This window comes from Zalophus californianus, chromosome 4 (assembly GCF_009762305.2).
Source record: "Zalophus californianus isolate mZalCal1 chromosome 4, mZalCal1.pri.v2, whole genome shotgun sequence".
Taxonomy (NCBI): Eukaryota; Metazoa; Chordata; class Mammalia; order Carnivora; family Otariidae; genus Zalophus; species Zalophus californianus.
In genome coordinates, this window is record NC_045598.1 from 45,863,483 (window position 1) to 45,882,121 (window position 18,639).

Consider the following 18,639-nt stretch of genomic DNA (forward strand, 5'->3'; position numbering starts at 1 on the left):
GTGCTGGGCACTATGCTATGTATAGGGAAATGAAACTAACATGCCATGGTTCCTGCTCCCAGGCTCACTAGACTAGGTTTACAGTCTAGCAGAAGGGCGAAGACATCTCCCCACATCGTCTAAACTATCCATGCAAATATATGCCCCACTGATCCACTAATGTACTGACCATCTCCTGAAAGTGGGTCACAGATGCCGGCTAATGTTCCTTCAGGAACACTGCTCTGTCTTCACGTGTGCTCTGCTGCCTTATGCCCCTGATTCTGAACCCAACACTTTGTACTTGGACTTTGCTGCTTCTGCCCACATTCTGCCCTCTGCTCACCCGTTTTGGAGTCTGACTCTTCCTCCTGACATTTTGTACCCAAGCCTTCTTGTGTGATCGTGAGGTTCTTCTCAATCTGCCTCTCACTTTCTTGATAAAGGCTCCCTACTCCAGTCTTCAGCCCCACAAATCCCCACTGCCACACTCCTCGCTATCCCGCAGGCTAGCGCTAGCATCCACAATGAAATTAACCTGAATCTGGCACAATTACAGAGATACTTCCATTGGCCACTTTCTTTGTGCCTCTGGCAACGTCAGCTTTCTTTTAGCGGAGAACGAATCTGCGAGGATTCTGCTAAACTGATCTGCTAAAGCACATTTTCCTTTGGATGATGCTTTCCAGTGCAGCACTTGGTTTGCAAATTATAGCACCATTTGCAAAATGCAATCCTTGCTCTACCTAAAATGCCATCAGTGCAGAGCATGGATGGCTTTGTAGAATATTATTTTTTCAGTAAGCTCATGTGGAGTTTGATAAAACCTTTTCCTCATGATTCATAAGCCAGATGTTTCCACTGAGAGAACCTGGCATTGTTAGTGGTGAATCTCACATATGAGTGTAACAGATACTAACTAAGCTCTTCCCATCCTCTGTCCAGGTAAACGGGAAGGAACTGAAGAAAGGCATCATAGCCAGCCATGGCCAAAGAGCCTCCTGAAAGCCAGGTGGGTGAAGGGGGAAGACAGTCACCTAACTCTCACTTTCCCCAGGAAGCATAAAGAAAGAGCAAAGGGTCTGGAGTCTGTGGGTCAGTGTTCAAATCCTGGCTGCACTATTTATCTGGAGAGGTGTTTCCTGCCCCTGAATTTCGTTTCTGCCTTTATAAAACGCTAGTGAAGAATACTCATCTCCTAGGGTTGTGCGGAAACAAAACAAAAATGTGGATAGACTAAACCCCATCCCAAATATCAGGGTCTATGAAAAAGACCCAATCATAAGGAGGAGTGGGGAAGAAGGGCTGGGGTAAATGGGGAAACATGAATGGTAGAGATGACTAATGAGCTGGCCAAGGAACAGAATCCTGGGCTAGACATTTGAGGGTGAGGAGCTGGAAGGGGCTAGTGGCTGAGGTCAAATTACCAGGTCTAGGGGATGTGGACAACTGGGTCTGCCCTAACTCAGTAATGAGTCAGAGGGAGATTTCTGGGAGACTGAGGAGAGACTTGAAGCAGCCCTCCATACTAATAGACAGGGGGATCAGAGGCTTGGCTCGGGTAAGTATGTCAGAACCCCAAGCAGGCTTGTTGGCGCCCTGGCAGGACTCCAGTCTCCTTGCAGCACTGGGACAGGCATCAAATATTGGAACTAAAACCTGACTACTGGCACTGGGGGCTCACTGCCAGGATCTAACCAGGAAGGGGTTGAGGAGATCAATTCTGACTGGGACAGCAAAGCTGGCTCCAAACCCCACCTGCTGGTGGGCACGTGACTGCTAATAAACTGCCTCTGTGGTCAGAACTGTCTCAGTGCCGAGCAGGGTGGTGCTGACTTTGAGGAGGCTTCTGGGACATCTAAGGAGGAGACTCAGCAACTCCTCAGGGTATAACTTCATGGTGAAATTCCAGAAACCTTGCCACTCATTGTAATTTTAATTCTTCCCTGTCTTTTTTAAGGGGGATGGAAATATTTGACTCATCCGGACTTATATCTACAGATACTGTGGAACCATGGAAGCTCTTAGAAGAATGGAGTAAATGGGCAGAGCTGTGCTTAATATTTATCAGATGTTGTTTAGAAGGAAAGACAAGGTGACCACTTAGAAGGCATATCGTGCAGTGGTAGTGGGAGGGAGAAGAGATGGAAGGACATACGTGCTCGAGGTGGAATTGTCAGAATTCTCTTGTAAAGGCTGGGGAAGGAGGGTTGGATGGTGGATCACATAGCACTTCTTCCCTTGCCAGCTGAGGATACCCGACTCTACAGGAGAAAGGCTCGGCTGCTACATGCACCCTACTCTTCCTTGCAATGGAGAAGCCCACTGGGGTTGTAAGAAAGGGTGAGGCTGAGAAGCCAGCCACATGGGGTGGTCCAGCCAGGCAGAGCCTCGGAAGGATGGAAGGAGAGGTCACACTGGCTGACTCCATAGCTGACTTTCAAGCCACTTCTCTGCTTCCCATTGGAAGGGTGGGCTTGGTGACCACTCCAGCTTCCAAGAGAGGATTTTCATGGAGCCCAAGGAGCACCAGCAGCCAGGTAAGCTTGCAAGAGAAAATCTACCTCTGCTCCTCACCAGCTGTGGACCTCGGCCACTTGGTTAATACTTAACAGACATGAATGCAGAGTTTGCATATGCTAGGCACTTTACAGATGGCAGCTCATTTATTCCTCATGAGAAGGATATTCCCATCTCTATTTTACAGATGACGATATGGTAGCTCAGAGAAGTTAACTCACCCAATGTCACAGAGCTACTAGGTGACAGAACTGAGCAGCTGGGACTTGAGTCGTATACTGAAGACTTGTGTACTTTACTGTAGGAATACCGTGCCTCTGCTTCACACACACACGTACATATGCACTTACCGATATTCATCAATGTGTACATGAAATTACACGATATTCCAAATCCAGGCTCAGGGAAGAAAAACAAGTTAAAGCATAGCATTCTATTTACATATTTAAAAAGCAAACACCTATGAGAAACTACAGATGTGTAGTTTCTCACAGGTGTTTAGTAGTAGAAAAACTGTGTATTTCTGTAGTCAACATTTGTGAGTATAAATACCTAGAAGACTCTAGAGGAGTAGGGTGAATGGATAATTGGTTTTCTCTGGGAAAGGAACAAGGATGGAAGGGCATGGTCAAGAGTTCGTTTTCTCCATAATGTTAAAATTATTGTCATATTCGAAAAACTCGTGGTAAAACAGGGTGGTAGCGAGTACAGGGTTAGAAGCAAACTTAGGAAAGCTTTATATTTACACGTTTTATCTTTACTGTGTTTTTAATTTTTATATTTACTAAAATATGGAGTACATGCTAAAGAAAGGGAATGTTGATAGAAACTGTAAATCATAAATTATGGGTTCCAAAGGTTGACTTAGATCATGGTATGCCTTTTTGAGGTGGGGGGAGGTGGGTGGCGGTGGGACTAAGCCATGAGAAGAAAGGCAGATGGTGGCCGCTTGGGAGTAGGAACCTCTGGGCCCTCTTCCAACTCACCCACTGCTGCCAAACCTACAATGTCTTTGGTGTTTCACAGTGGACTCTTGGGTGTGCTCTGTTAGCACTCACTGGCTGTGCAATATGCACATTGGCCCAGCCCTCCCCAAACTGTTCTCACCTTTTTGAAGAATGTATGCAGGGCAGCGTGCTGGGTCTTTCTTCCGACCTCTTTGAACCTGTTCAGAGGATGATCGTGAGTCCTTCAAACCTTGTCCAAAGATCAGCTTCCTTTGAGAAGGGGACCAATCGATTGCTAGCAATGACTCCATTAGGGTTGTCTGAAGCACTGGGTGAAAAATTGCTTACATGTTTGAGTCAGTTGTGCTGATTCCAAACCCTCTTCTTCCTCTATATTGTCCAACATCACTAAGCCACCTCTGAAAAGTCCAGTGGGTACTTTCTGTGTTGATGCTAAGTGAAGAGTTAACCTGGTATCATTAAGAACCTGAGGTCTGGAGTCAGACTCTGGGTGTGAATCTCAGCTCTTCCAACAGCTGCTTCTGTGATCTGGGTGCTTTCTTTCTAAAGTTATTGTCATTATTTGTAAGATGCAAACAATAGGAATTTAAACCTCCCAGAGCTGTAGTGAGATGATGGACTGATTTAAGTAAAGCATTTCACACAGTACCTGGCACAAAGTAAAAACTCAACAAATGGGGCACCTGGGTGGCTCAGTTAGTTAAGGTCTGATTCTTGATTCCGGCTCAGGTCATGATCTCAGAGTTGTGAGATCGAGCTCCTCACTGGAGGCTGCTTAAGGTTCTCTCTCTCTCCCTCTGCCCTCTCCCTCTCTAAAACAAACAAAAACACCTCAACTAATATTACGCATTATGCCTGCTTTTAAGACATTTTGTCTAGTGGCTGCTTCTTTCTTAAAATTTATTTCTTTATGCTTAAAAAGGTAAGAGATATTCATCAGAGGAAAAATGTAGAATAAAATAAAAACATTCAGCACAAAGGATAAAATGGAAGTCATATGTAATCCTACTACCTGGGTTTTTGCAGGTTTTTCTTTGTGAATGTATGTGAATGCATATATTAATACAACCAAATTAGAATCTTAATGTATAAATGATTTTACACTCTGCTATATTGAATTGTTAATAAAAAAGTGGTATGGGAAATCCTGGGATAAAATATAGGTTCTACAATATTATTTTAATGACTGCATAGTCCCCGTTCATAAACTTTTACTTACTGATGTTGAAGATAAATGTGAGAGATATGGCTCCTGTCTTCAAGGAGCTTATCACTGATCATTTGGGAACAGCATCCCATTGGACATATGTAACATTTAGACAGTTTCATAGCATTGGTGATTTAGATTTCCAGTATTTCTCTCTTATAGATTATATAAGTGAAGAACATCTTTTTTTAAAAGATTTTATTTATTTATTTATTTGAAAGAGAAAGAGAGAGAGAGCATGAGGGGGGAGAGGGCCAGAGGGAGAAACAAACTCCCCACTGAGTGGGAAGCCCGATGCGTGACTCGATCCTGAGATTCCGGGATCATGACCTGAGCTGAAGGCAGTTGCTTAACCAACTGAGCCACCGAGGCACCCATAATTGGTATTAAGAACATCTTAATACCCATTTGTTCACTACCATGGGAATTTCCATCTTATAAATTCCAGTTTTAGGCATGGAATTACCATGTTGAACATTATGCATCTTTTAAGAGATTTTGATTTAAAAATATCTTCGAATCAAGCACTCCAAGTATTTGAGGGTGACTGTTTCCTCACATCCTTATATATGGGATAATCACCTTTTTAGTCACTGCAATTTCATAGGCAAAATGATCTTGTCTTAATTTGAATTTCTTTTATTACAAAAATGTATGCATTTAAAAATACTTTTTGGCCATTAGCAATATTGGAAACGTATTTAGTAACATAACATTGCAAAAAGTGCAATTAGGTTTAGATGAGAAGTTTGTCTTCTTCCCCTCAAGCTCCCCACCACCCTCCGTCGCCCTCCCCCCTGGTTAGCATGTGCCTAACATTGCTGGATGAGGGCAAGGACTTGGTTTCCCCAGCATATAGAACAATGCCTGGCCCATAGTGGGCACTCAATAGATATTAAATGAACGAGCAGTTTCACAAATACAATAAACCTTTTCTATGGATACATAAGGACCTACATGCATACTTCTTATATTTTAATAGAAACAGGAACTTACCATACCCAATCTTCTTATGTATCTTTGACATTTTTTCATATAAATTATTTAGACTTGCTTCATTTTTTTTTAAATATTGCATAATACCATAATCCAGTTAATGGGCTCTCTATTGATGAAACATTTCGTTGCCCTCTATGTCTAGCTATTGTTTATGAGCCCTTTGTATTTTTCCCTTAAGAATTATTTGTTCATATTGTTTACTAATGTTTCTATAAACTCTTTCCATAAGCTTTTAGGAACTTTCTGTGTATTCAGGACAATAAAGTTCTGTTTACAATATATGCTATAAATATTTTCCTAATTTTCTAAGGGCTTTTAATGTTCTTATGGCTTTTTTTTACACAAGTATAAATTTTCATGAAGTTAAATCTATCTGTATTTTCATAAATATGTATTTTCTGCATACGTATGGTGGTCTTTTTACCCCTATATAAACATTAATGTTTTCCCATACATATTCATGTCTATATACATTTGATATTTCATTTATATGGAATTTCATTAATATGGTGTGAGGTAGGAATCTAACTTTTTTTAGCAGTCTTTATTATCCCAGTTCCATTTATTTGGATAGTCTTTAGCCCTACTGATCTGAATACTTTCAATTACACATTAATTAATTATAATTTCTTGGGCTTCTGTATCTTATATTCTGTTTCATTGATCATTCTATTTTTTGCCCTTCAACAATAATTTTAAATTATTTTGTCTTTATGTTTTGAGATCTCCTTGATAGTATGTTTCCTCTCATTAAATTAATGTTTTTGTATATTCTCATTAGCTTTTCTCTTTCAGATCTGCATCAGAATATGATTGAACATGAATCTGTGATTGGAGATATAGAATTGAGGTTATGATTATAGTTGCACTGTTATAAATTACAGATCTTCCTCACTTACAACGGGGTTATGTCCTGATAAGCTCATTCTAAGTTGAATATATAATAAGTCAAAAATGCCTTTAATACACTTAACCTACTGAATATCACAGCTTAGCCTTGCCTACCTTACATGCGGTCAAACACTTACATTAGCCTATAGCTGGGCAAACTCATCTACCACAAAGCCTACTTTATAATAAAATCTTCAATATCTCATGTAATTTATTAAATACCACACTGAACGTGAAAAACAGGATGGTTTTAAGTGTATCAGTTGTTTACCCTTGTGATTGTGTGGCTGACTGGGAGCTGACCAGCATCATGAGAGAGTATCTTACTACATATTGCTAGCCCAGGAAAAAGATCAAACCTCGAATGGGGCACCTGGGTGGCTTAGTTGTTTAAGCGTCTGACTCTTGGTTTCTGTTCAGGCCATGATCTCATGGGTCGTGAGATGGAGCCCTGGGTCAGGCTCTGTGCTCAGCTGGGAGTTTGCTTGCAGGTTCTCTCCCTCTGCTCCTCCCCTCTTTCGTGCTCGCTAAAATCAATCAATCAATCAATCAATCAATCAATCAATCTTAAAAAAAAAATTAAACCTCAAAGTAGTTTCTACTGAATGTGTACTGCTTTAACACCATAGTAAAGTTGACAAATCATAAGTTGAACCATCATAAATCAGGGACCACCTATAATCAGGGAGAAGTGACATTTTTATACTGTTGAACCTTCTTTCCTCAATTTATTTAGTTACTTTATGTCTTTTGACAAGGTTTTGTAACTTTGTCAAGTTTTTAATCTAGATCTTAACATTGTCAGTGTTAAATTTTTTCTTGGGTATCTTATTTTTGTGGCTATAATTAATGTAATCTATTCATACCATTAGTGTCCTAAAAGTTTATAGCAATATAGAAAATAATGATTTTTTATATAGTTATTTTTAAACTAACCATCTTAATTCTCTTATTAGTTCTTACAGCTTCTGACAGATATTTCTCATTGGAAAATATAATCTGGGGGTGTCTGGGTGGCTCAGTTGGTTAAGCATCTGCCTTTGGCTCAGATCATGATCTCAGGATCCTGGGATCAAGCCCTGCGTTGCGCTCTCCACTCAGTGGCCAGTCTGCTTCTCCCTCTCTCTCTGTGATCTCTCTGGCTTTCGCTCTCTCTCAAATAAATGAATAAAATCTTTAAAAAAAGTAGATATAATCTGTAAACATTGCTAATTTTCCCATTTTGAATACTTGATTTTTCTTATATTAGTGTATGCACTGCCTCAAATTTCAGAATAATGTTAAATAATAGAGGTGACAGCTGACAGTTTTGACCTCCGTTTGATTTCAATAGAACGCCTTCAAGTTTCACTGTTACATTTCATACTGGCTGCTGGTTTGACATAGATGTTCTTTCCCAAGTGAAGGGAATTCTTTAATTCCGTTTCCAATTGAAGAGGATAATGACTTTTATCAGATGCCTTTTCGGCATCCACTAAGATGAGACAGTCTCTCTTGACCTATTAATTGCATTCCAAGAATCGACTTTATTTGGTCATGGTTTACAGCTGTGTTTAATTCGCTAATATTTAATTTAGGAATTTGATTATTCATTAGAAAGATTAGGCTATAATTTGCACTACTTTTTTGATGTTTTATTATTCTAGCTTTGAAATATGAATTGAGAAACTGTATTTTTTTTTTTTTTCCTGTTCAACAGCTTCAATAGTGAGTCATTCTCTCCCTTCATTTATAGCCACTCCGGGCACACCATGCTTGTTGGCCAGCCAGTTCTACCAATACCTACCCTCTGCTACCACTGCCTCTGGGTGAACTCCTGCTCATTTCCTAGGACCCAACTCCACCATCAATATTTTTGTACAGCCTTGTCCACCACTCCCATAATGGTAGCATGTGCCTTTATTCCAGCGCTAATCCTACCATAATTCACTCATCTATTAACCTATTTTTCCCATCAGATTTTGAGCTTCTGAAGCAGGGACAGGCATGTATGCATTTAAAAGAGAAATTTTTGAATCTCCAGTGCTTATCACAGGACCTGGCACACAGCAGGTGTTTAATAACTCCTTGTTACATGAATAAATTCAGGATACATTTTGCTTTAAATTTTGCCAGTGAAAAAATTTCAAAGAGGTATGTGTATGCTTCTTTGCCTTTCTTTGACAATAAAATAGAGATAATAATCACTCACTGCCATTCTGCACACTTATCAGAGAAGCTGTGCTGGGAGAATGGATGTGAAAGGATAAAGGATACAGTCAAAGAATTAAGCACAAAAATACACAATAGCTATCAGACTGTCTTTGATATTAATAATAGGTAATGTGCACTGAGCATTTACTATGGTCCAAGTATGGAATTATCAAATTTATTTCTCCTAACAGCCCAATGAGGTAGACATTATTGTCTCAATTTTACATGTGAGCGAGCTGAATTTTAGAGAGCTTAAGTGACTTGTCTGAGGTCAAACAATGGGCAAGTCGTGCAGCCAGCACCAAAACCAAGACTTTCGGAATTCAGGGTTCAACTCTCTGGAAGTTGCTCTATATCAACTCATCAGTAAAGATAGTACACTCAATTTATATGAGAAAAGAGACAAATGATAAGCAAAGGGTGGAAATTCGGTCAAACACTCTACTTCCCTGGTGTTGTCTTAGTTTAGTGCCCAACAGAGAGAGAAAAAAACAACTCAGGAGACTATCAACCTGTTTGCCTTTGGTATCATCTGCCTCTCTCCTGATGAAAGTGGGCTCCACTGAGTAAGGTTTCCTTTCTTTTTAGCTTATGCTATGATGCTGCTTTACCCCAAAAGGACACACATGGGACTGTGTGAGCATGGATCCTCTTTCTGCTTCTGTGAAGGGGACAAGCCAGGTGAGAGGAGACAACTTGCCTTTAATAATTAAGTTCCTGCAGTCTTGAGCTCCTGGCCCTGAGCAATAGGTGAGTGCCGGTGACCTATGATCTGAAACACTACAGATTTTGGGGTTCCCTCCCCCCCAAAGGGGACGCAGAGTAGAAGTGCCGAAAGTAGAGTGTGAAGACGAGCCTAACACTTTCCTGTGGATAGTATCCCAGCCCGGACTGCCATGGATTTCATCTCCAACCCCGCCTGCCTGGTGCCCCCCTCCAGGCTGTGACCCCAGCATGAATGACAGAAGTGGTGAGAGGTGTTCAGAAGATTAAAGGCCCAAGTGACTGGAGGCTGCGGTCTCGCAAGAATATTTAGACGTTTTCCACTTGGCAGTCATTAATATTCTCCAGCAAAAGATGCACAGAAACCCTGTTCAAAAAGGTTCCCTCTTCAGATTTCTGTGCCTTGGAAGATAAAGTGAATGCTAGGGTTTTGTTTTGAAATTAAATATTCATTAGACTGGGTTAGAGCCATTACCGTTCTTGAGAATAAAACTGAATTTTTGCCTTCGTTTTAAAACAACTACAGTCATTTTGCTTAAGAATAAATTTCTGTCCCGAATCAGTCAGGGTATTGTGCAGTGTGATTTTTCTAATAGAAAAGTCCCTACTTAGAACTGGATACAGAAAGACTCCAAGTATCCCACAGCGGGTGCATGGGCATTTCGACGTCACAGACACCCTGTAGACAAAAGCACCCACAAACTACAGAGTGGGGGACTTGGGAATCGGATCCTGGGCACTGTGCCGACCTCTGGGTGGGCTCTTTGGCTCTGTTCATTGATAACTACTCCAGAACATCACTGAAGTTTGTTTCCTAGGCTGTAAGATGGGGACCACACTGTTTCTTTGGTTGTATAAAGATTTAGATAGGAATTAGAAAATGAGTGACACAGAGTAGGAACACAAGAGTGGCAGTGATAATTCACATTTTCCCAGAAGTCCTGAGGACTGGTCACTAAATGGCTTAAAAGCCATTTAGATCTGTTTAGGTTTTTTTTTTTTTTTCTTTCCCCTAATCTTTCAGGCACCATTGCTCACATTTCCCTTGAATTTAAACACCTTTTAAAAGCTTTCAAACTCTGAAGGTTGATTTCAATGAAACCTGTTTTTATTCTAGGCGTTTTTCCTACTGTCATTCTCGGTAAAACAAAAAAAAAACAGTTACTGTCAAAACAACAAGGGTTTGCTCTCCAGCACAAAATGAAAGCAAATATGTCTGCCTGATTTATTTTGGAATCTGCCTAGCAGTTAAATAGGACACCTTTTAATTTGTCGCTTCTTTAAGATTCATTTACATTGGAAAAGGAAATCACCAGCCCTTGGTGTCAGCTAAACTGGAACTAGCTGGGCCAAAAGGTATATTCTTCATCCCTCACACATACATCCTTTTAAAAGTGCCAATTAAAGGAGAAACTATGTACTTAGCCACATACTTAGGTGACATCGAATGGATTTTTATTTTTACTTTAAACCGGAGGAACTTAGAAATCTAACTTATTACCAAAGATCTACTAAAGTTCTGGGAGAGAAAGTCAATGCCGTTTATGCAGAACCGTTTGTAAGAGTGAATATCCAACTGTTTTTCACAATTAAAATCAACTATGATGAGTAAGCAGACTCAAAAGTCAAACCTCAACTCTACCATTTGCTGGCTGGAGAAGTTAACTGAATCTCTCTGTGTCTTTTTAAATCTCTAATTTGGGGACTATATATCTATGCATGTTGTTTAGAAAAGTAAGTGAGGCAATGGACAAAAAGCATATAGCACCGACTGGGTGCATTATTAGTTGCTCAAAAAGTGTGAGCCACTGTTATTCAGAAGACCTTGTGTAACATTGTCTAGCAATTTGACCCAGGAGTGAGAATTTCTCACTGTATGAAAGTTGCTTCTTCTGTTTGCTCCAAATTTATTTTGTTGGAATTTTAGCCCATTCCCTCATTTTCTCAATGTGGCCAAAACATCTGTTTAATACTTCCTGTATAATGAGGTCACATTGAGGACGTGTATAATCATTAACAGAACCATTCCTAGACAGGGGTGTTTTTTTGGCATCTCAATGATCTAATCTGGCTGATTATTGGATAGACAAACTAATTTAGTTTTAAAACGAAATGAAAATCTCACACATACACACACACACACATACATGCATGAATATACATATATACACATATATACTTTTCTCCCTGTTCTTCAATACACATCAAAGTCAAGGTCCCGCTTCAAACTATTTTTTTTTGGGGGGGGGTCTTATGTTGTCTCATGTTTTTTGATGTGGAGTGTGTGGGGGAATGTGAAAGAAGATAAATGCTTCCTTCTTTGGGTCCCTTAAAGCAGATGACCTTGCACTGAATTAGGGCAAACTCTTTGAGGGTATAGATTAACCTCAGTGTTCAAACCAGCAGTTTAGCAGGTGTTTTTTTTTTTAGGGGAAGACACAACTCATAGAGCTAGTCCCAGGGTCTTTCCCAATTTTGGAAGACCGGTGCTACCTGTAGTCCAAACACCACATCCATACAGGGTGTGACTTTTCTGACGACATCCTCCTCATTCTTCGCTGTGACTGCTTCTCCAAGCATAGCAAGTGCCTGAAGTCAATTGAGGATGAGCTGATCTAACTCCTCCATGAAGCTTTCTCTTTCTGGCCCAGTGCCAGGAAGACTGAGGCCTTTTTCCGGTCAGATGGAAGCTTACAGAGAAGCGATTTCATCTTCCAGTCCTTCGTTGGAGTATCCAGTAGACACTTGTGGAATAAAACCAGGCTAAGCTGTTGTTCTCAAACATGTTTATTTGTTAACAGTTATACATGGCGTGTTACAGAAATTAATGGAAAATTTCTAAAAATTTCACTGTTGTTGAATGTATTGTACATAAAGTTAAAAATAATGTGTCCATATATGTTAACAAACTGTCATCTGAGGTAAAGTTAAAGTAGGTCTAGAAATGTACTGCAAACAGTCATTTTCTCTTTCTCATCTTTATTAAAAAAATATGTGTCAGAATGCAGAAATTGAAATGAACCAAACCCACAGAGTAAACATTTTTTTTTGAAAGAAGGTGCCCGGTACATGACATGATGGGGTTTCAGTAGACACTGGGATGAGTACGGATCATAAGGAAAGTCTCGCGGCACTGGAAGATCGAAGAGCTACGGGTCATGGGGACAGAATGACAGGTGGCGTTTCCCTGGTTTCAAAATTTAAAGTGACAAATTTAGTGCTAGCGAAGGATGAGGAATTAACAGTTGTACACACGGATTTTCTATCGATCTAACTGGAACTGGGCAGACTCCCCATGGCCTTTTGGTATTGGCTCCTCGGCTCTTACTCAGAAATTCCACTGTACTCTTGGGATAGGATATGGTGATTCTGAGCTCACCCAACAGTGCTTGTTAAAACTCAGAATTCTGCCAATGATCACATGGATGGCAGTTGAAAAATCTCGACTTTATTTCCCTCACTTTCATGCATCACATGGGCATCTTTGTTAAGTTCAGAGCCAGTTACACATTCGATCGCATTCAGTGAATGATGACAAGTCCACTGGGCTGTCACTTTCTGCTAAGAAATTAACTCCAGACAGTGTACCCGAAGCAGCAACATCGGTCAGCGTTCACTTGGAACATGTCACAAGCAACCCAAAGAATCGGTATAATGGTGTGATGCTGCAAGACAAACTGAAGACAGCCACGGTGAGGGAGAAGAGATAGCACCACTTGTTTAGAATCAGAATCACAGACAACAGAGCAATGGAAGCCCTTTCCCCCAGGGGAACTGCCTATCCTACCCAAACCCCAGGAAACAGAATCGAACCGGTTTCGGGACGACTCTCACGGTCATCACACCTTTCCCATTTTCCCCTTCACGTGAAAGGATGACTTAATTATAAAATGGATGCACATTCCTGGAGAAATCACATGGACCAACAGGTGATAGTTACAGAGGGGGGTAAATGGCCCTTCTCACTTTTCTGGTTCTTTGGACCTTCCACGTTAGGATGACTTTGACATATGTTCTGTAAGGACATTTGGTCAGTTGACCTAACTGGAAAAAGAAAATACATTCCAGTGACCCGATGGTGTAAAATTTGGGCCTCGAGCAGTAATGATTACCTCGATTTTCGATTTTCTCTTTGTGAACAAGTATACCTTCTTTCCAGTCACTTTACTTTCTATTTGATAGGAAGAACCGCAGTACACAGACCTATTTAAGTCAATCATATCAGTGTCAATTCTCCTTTCCCAATTTGAAAACCAAGTAATGATAGGTAACCCCAAATCCAGTTAATCACATGGTCCTCTAACGTTTTCTCCTTAGTGTTAAACCACTAAATTCAACATACTGGAACTGCATAGGAACATCAGGAAAATACACGTGACCTGTAGAACAATTCTCTGTAGGGCAAAAATATATAGATTCTTTATGAAAAATCATGTGCTAAACATACGAACTGAACACTGCACTTTTTGTCTCATGAGTGTAAAAAAAGGAAGCTTAAACTCCTCTGTTTCACATACAGACAGTCCAGCGATCTCTACGGGGGGTGGATGGGAGTGAGTGAAGAGGTGGGAGGGAGTTTCAGAATGTGAAGGACAGGCCTTCAAAATGTGAACGTTTTCTTGGTTTCCGCCGATGGCGGGCACTCCTGCGGAAAGGCTGGAGTCGATGGTGGGGTCACGTGCTCCCTTCCTGTTCACTAGCTGCCAATTGGCCAAGTGCTCCGGCCAGCCATCCCTGAACTCCGGCTTCCTCCCACATGCTCCACAATAACATCTGGGGAGAGAGCCCCATCCATCAGGTCTGTCACATCCTGCACTCAGTCTGCTACCTTCTCTACAGTGTAATGGCATTATTAAAAAGCATTTTCATTAACATTTATATTTACAAAAAGAATGGCAATTTCTTTTTTTCATTAGAACTCCTTAAAGCCATTTCCCTTAAATATTTAAAGAGTTTAATGGTAAGGTTTTTGTTTTTTTTTTTCAAGTTAGAAAATAAAAATCCCATTTGAATTTTCTGATGTACAAAAAGAGATAGAGATGAACCATCGTGATCCCGGAATCAGTTTGTTATTCTGAATATTCATGTCACCATTGTTCCACTAGAAGGTCGGTTTTAAGATCCAAAACCACATTACCAGGATTGTACCAGAATTATTTGGCAAATGACTTTTCTTTGAAAATGGCACGTGGAGAAGACACTTGTCTGCATAGCAACACAGCAGCAAGATATCGGAAAAATAAAAAATATTTTATTGTACTTAAAGAGTTTAGAGCTTCTGAGGAAATCAGATGCGTTTTTCATCTTTCTCATCAATGGGATCCGATGTCCTTTCCTACTCACAGAATGAAGGTTCCAACCCAAAGCTGTCTTTCTTCACCAGGATGCAGAAATAGCTAAAGGGTTGTTTTGGCAACATTCTTGATCATAAAGAATAACCAACCACTTGTTTGTCTTGTGATTTTCAAGTTAATTCAGTTCATATGAGGCTTTTCTTTTCCAGTTAGATTTCCTCACCCATATCTAAAAAAAAGTCAAAAGCAATACAAAAATTTTTACACCCATTAGTTTTCAAACATGACAAAGGAAAGGGGAAAAAAATGGCAGACCAGGCCCTGTGGAGTGATGAAAAGACATCGTCATATGTCAAAAAGCATATGGATAAGGATACTGTAGTCACAGAGGACCTCTTGCTTTTGTCTAAAAGCAGTCAGTGCCAACCCTGTTGTCACTCTCTGAGGCCTGTCACTCCACATTTGATGTCTTTACAGCGGTCAACAGGTCGAGAAATAAAAAGAGAATTATGATTTCACATACTGGGTCATCTTAAACCCACACTAAGAGAGCTCAGAATATTTGCTGGGTAAGCATTTGCTTGATTTGTGATTTAATGTTGGGTATGATTTTTTATACTTTTCTTTCTTTTTTTTTTTTTTTTTTGTGCTGCCATAGTCATCTGCCATTAGTTGCCAAAAACTCTTAGTTCCCTCTTCCAAATGAGTTCCATTGGGCAATCATGAATTTCGTCGTGGGATGAGGTGAGGTGGAAGAATACAAGAGAGCCTGTCGTGATGCTGATTTCCATGCCAGTCGTGAAGTACCTGCCATGAGCTCACCTCGATGCTACTTCTTAGGTCTGTTGATCTGTGCATATAGAGGCTCCAGCTCCTGGGGACAGAGGGACAAAGTGAGACCTGCTCTTTTCCAGATAGGATTTTCTGAGACAGTTAGAGAAGGAGGGTTTGGGATTAGAACAGAAAGATGACAGTTTATGATGGATGACCTTGGGTAATTTTTGGATTATTTGATCATGACGCACGTCATTTTGGCAACTACTTTTAATCATCAAGAATAACTACTCACCCAGTTTTGTCCTTGGTTTTCAAACTGAGACTGGTTTCCTAGTTAGGGAAAAAAGCATGTTGTAGCAGAGAGAGCTGGACAAACTGTGTGGGCAGGATACTTGGCCTTTCTAAGCCTCAGTTTTCCCAACCATTAAATGGGAATAATACAGTTTTTCCTACAGGGTTCTTGAGAGAATTAGAGATATTACATATAAAGCATCTGGCATAATGCTTGGCAGTAAGAGGTCTTCAGAAAATGGTAACAATCATCCTGAGTCAAGTGCACATTTCTCCAACATAGTTTTATGAAAGTCTACTTGAAACCGCTGAAATTCTATTTCAAACGGCTCTTTGGTTTCCACAAACAGCACACTCTGGAGCAAGAGAAGCAGCAATTAGGATGTGAGCTTTTAGTTAAGAGCTTCCGGGACTTGTTCCCATTCAATCTCGTGTTTTGGGGTTGGCCCATCATTTGCCTGTACCTGCGGAACTGGCTGTCCTGAGATATGCCGGGATTTTCACCAGTATAGGATAAGGCAAACCCTCAGTCCAAAGTAGATGGGAAATGATGTTTAGCCCTGTTGAAACTACTTCAGACCTCTTCATGTTGAAGTGGCCCAAGGTGCGCTGGCCAAGCAGATCAGATCAGGACTCTGGTCTTAAGCATACATAGGCCCCTCCTTTCAAACTGACCTTTTGCTGTCACTCTCGGATATTTGTGCCAGAATTAAATGGACACAGTGATGTCTTCATTCTGTCATGTTTCCCGACAACCTGTGTGCTGCCACGTGAGTATAGATCCTTTCTATTTGCTGATTTTCTTGAACCATCAGATTGAACTGAGATTCTGTGAGCCCCGACTATGTGTCTGGCACCATGCTAGCTATCTTCAAGTACATTGTCTTTTTAACTTATCATGGCAGCCTTGGCAAGCAGATGCTTTATCTCCTTTGCAAATGGGAAATCACATGCAGAGAAGTTAAGTAATTTGTCCACGGTCCTACGGCTTGCAAGTTTGGGACATGAGACCCGAAAGTAGGTCCAGTGCTTTTTCTAGTCTATTACAACAACTGTCGTAAAAAAAGAAAAGACCAATCCTTCAGTTTGTAGTGTTCTAGAGGGCTTCGGAGTTTACAAAGCACCCTCGTGTCTTCTTTTATCTGCCTAATGGTCCTGGGAGTGGCTTTTATTCTATCTGTCTCGTTTTGCAGATAACAACTGAAGGTCAGAGAAGTGGTGTGACCTCAAGGTCATTTGCTGCACTTCATGCACTTAATAGACCACTGCTTGCTTTTATTATAAAGTGGGAATGGAGTAAGAGAGAATTTTGTCCAGATCCATCATTTTACAGATGAAGAATCTGAAGCCTAGAGAAAGGAGTATTTGTTTCCCCAGAGTCAAAGGTTACTTAGAAACCATGTCATGGACAGAACTCCTGCCATCCAATCCAAGATGTCTTCTCCTGGACCACATCATGTCTGTATTCTTCCAGGGAAAAGCATCTTCCTACCCTTTGAGGTCCCCTATTCTGGAACAGAACAGAATACCCAAGATACAGATTTCTCTATGCTTTCCACCCGTGGGACTTCATACTACTCTTGGGAATGTAAAGAGTAAGTGTAATCCTTCTCCCAAATGCCTGATGACAGAAAATATGGAAGCCCATTATTCCATATCCCACCTCTGGGTTACTGCTTGCCAGGCCCTTCTGCTATTCTACATATGTTGACCTAGCATAGTAGGTGCTCAATGAAGGTTGGTTGGATTCACGAATGACTATGATACAGTTTCTACTTTCTTCACTGTTCTGATCACTTTGTCCTAAATACACTCCAGTTTGGCTTTAGTCTCTCAAAATCTCATCTAGCAAAATCTATAGCAAGTTAATTTATTATGCACCTGATCCACTCCCTGCCACTGCCTTGAAATGTTTCAAATACCTGTTGTAAGGCCAAGGCCAACCATGTAACTTTATTGTGTTTGTGTTCTGTGGGTGGGCTGGGTGGAGCCAAGGTAGAGTGGTGATGTCAAGTACAAGTTCTGGGAAAAAAAACGTGTTCTGCCTGTGCTGGGCTAGAGGATGTATCTTCATCTTTCCTGGGTAGAACTGCTCAGCCCACTCTTCTTTTTGGATACCCTAAGAAGTCAGGCCGCCTTGATCTCACCCTACAATTTGCTTTATTCTAATTTTGGAAACTAATTTATTCAACTGAGAATGACACCTAAAAACAGAAGAAGACAGCAGGCTCAGACAGGGTAATTAATGCCACACTGCATTAACTTTCTGCAGCTGAGATAAATATTCACACATCTCCTGCTTGCTGGAATTTAGCTTCAAATACCCATCACAACAGCAGTAAGGACTGCAGTCAACTCTCAATTATCCCCACTAATGAAGGGGAGCAGTGGTGTGGAAAACCCCAAGCAGCAGATAATCCCAAAGTCTGACACCGTGATGCATTATACGTTTTGGCAATAGCTTTACCTTCCTTGTTACAGAATCGTAGACTGTCAGAGCTGGAGGGGAGAAAGAAATCATTTGATCCAGAAATTTCCACCCTGGCTTCTGGCAAGGTCGTGATGGGGTCTTTAGGCTATTTTCAATATTCCAAAGGCCTAAATGGAATCATACATTCACGCAGCACCCTGTTGATATTTTTTGTTTTCTTTTGGCAGCTTTGACCACATCTCTGCCCTCCTTCAAATCCTTCAAAGGCTCCCCATCACCCACAGGGTAAGGTCAAAGCTCCTTAGCTGAGCACACGAGACCCATTCGTCTCATAACCCATTAGAGCTAATAAATGCTCCTTCCAGA

The 18,639-nt window shown here is 40.8% G+C and overlaps 1 protein-coding gene and 1 long non-coding RNA gene across 4 annotated transcripts in view; one reads left to right on the forward strand and one right to left on the reverse strand.

Moving 5' to 3' along the window:
- The first annotated feature begins 1,747 nt into the window (after positions 1-1,747).
- LOC113908485 lies at positions 1,748-10,039 on the forward strand. The gene is made up of 4 exons (XR_003515500.2): positions 1,748-1,866; positions 1,981-2,074; positions 2,228-2,519; positions 9,346-10,039. It is a non-coding gene; the product is annotated as an uncharacterized LOC113908485 (long non-coding RNA).
- Positions 10,040-14,411: 4,372 nt separating this feature from the next.
- Positions 14,412-18,639, reverse strand: part of DAB1 (DAB adaptor protein 1) — a 1,151,191-nt gene continuing 1,146,963 nt past the window's right edge. For 2 of the 3 annotated variants that reach the window (XM_027568673.2, XM_027568672.2), the window contains one exon: positions 14,412-15,648. Coding sequence is in view for 1 of the 3 variants with exons in the window: in XM_027568671.1 (XP_027424472.1) it covers positions 15,604-15,648 (45 nt within the window). In the remaining 2 variants the exon portion in view is untranslated. The remainder of the gene's footprint in view (positions 15,649-18,639) is intronic. The other variant, XM_027568671.1, reaches the window with a different exon arrangement.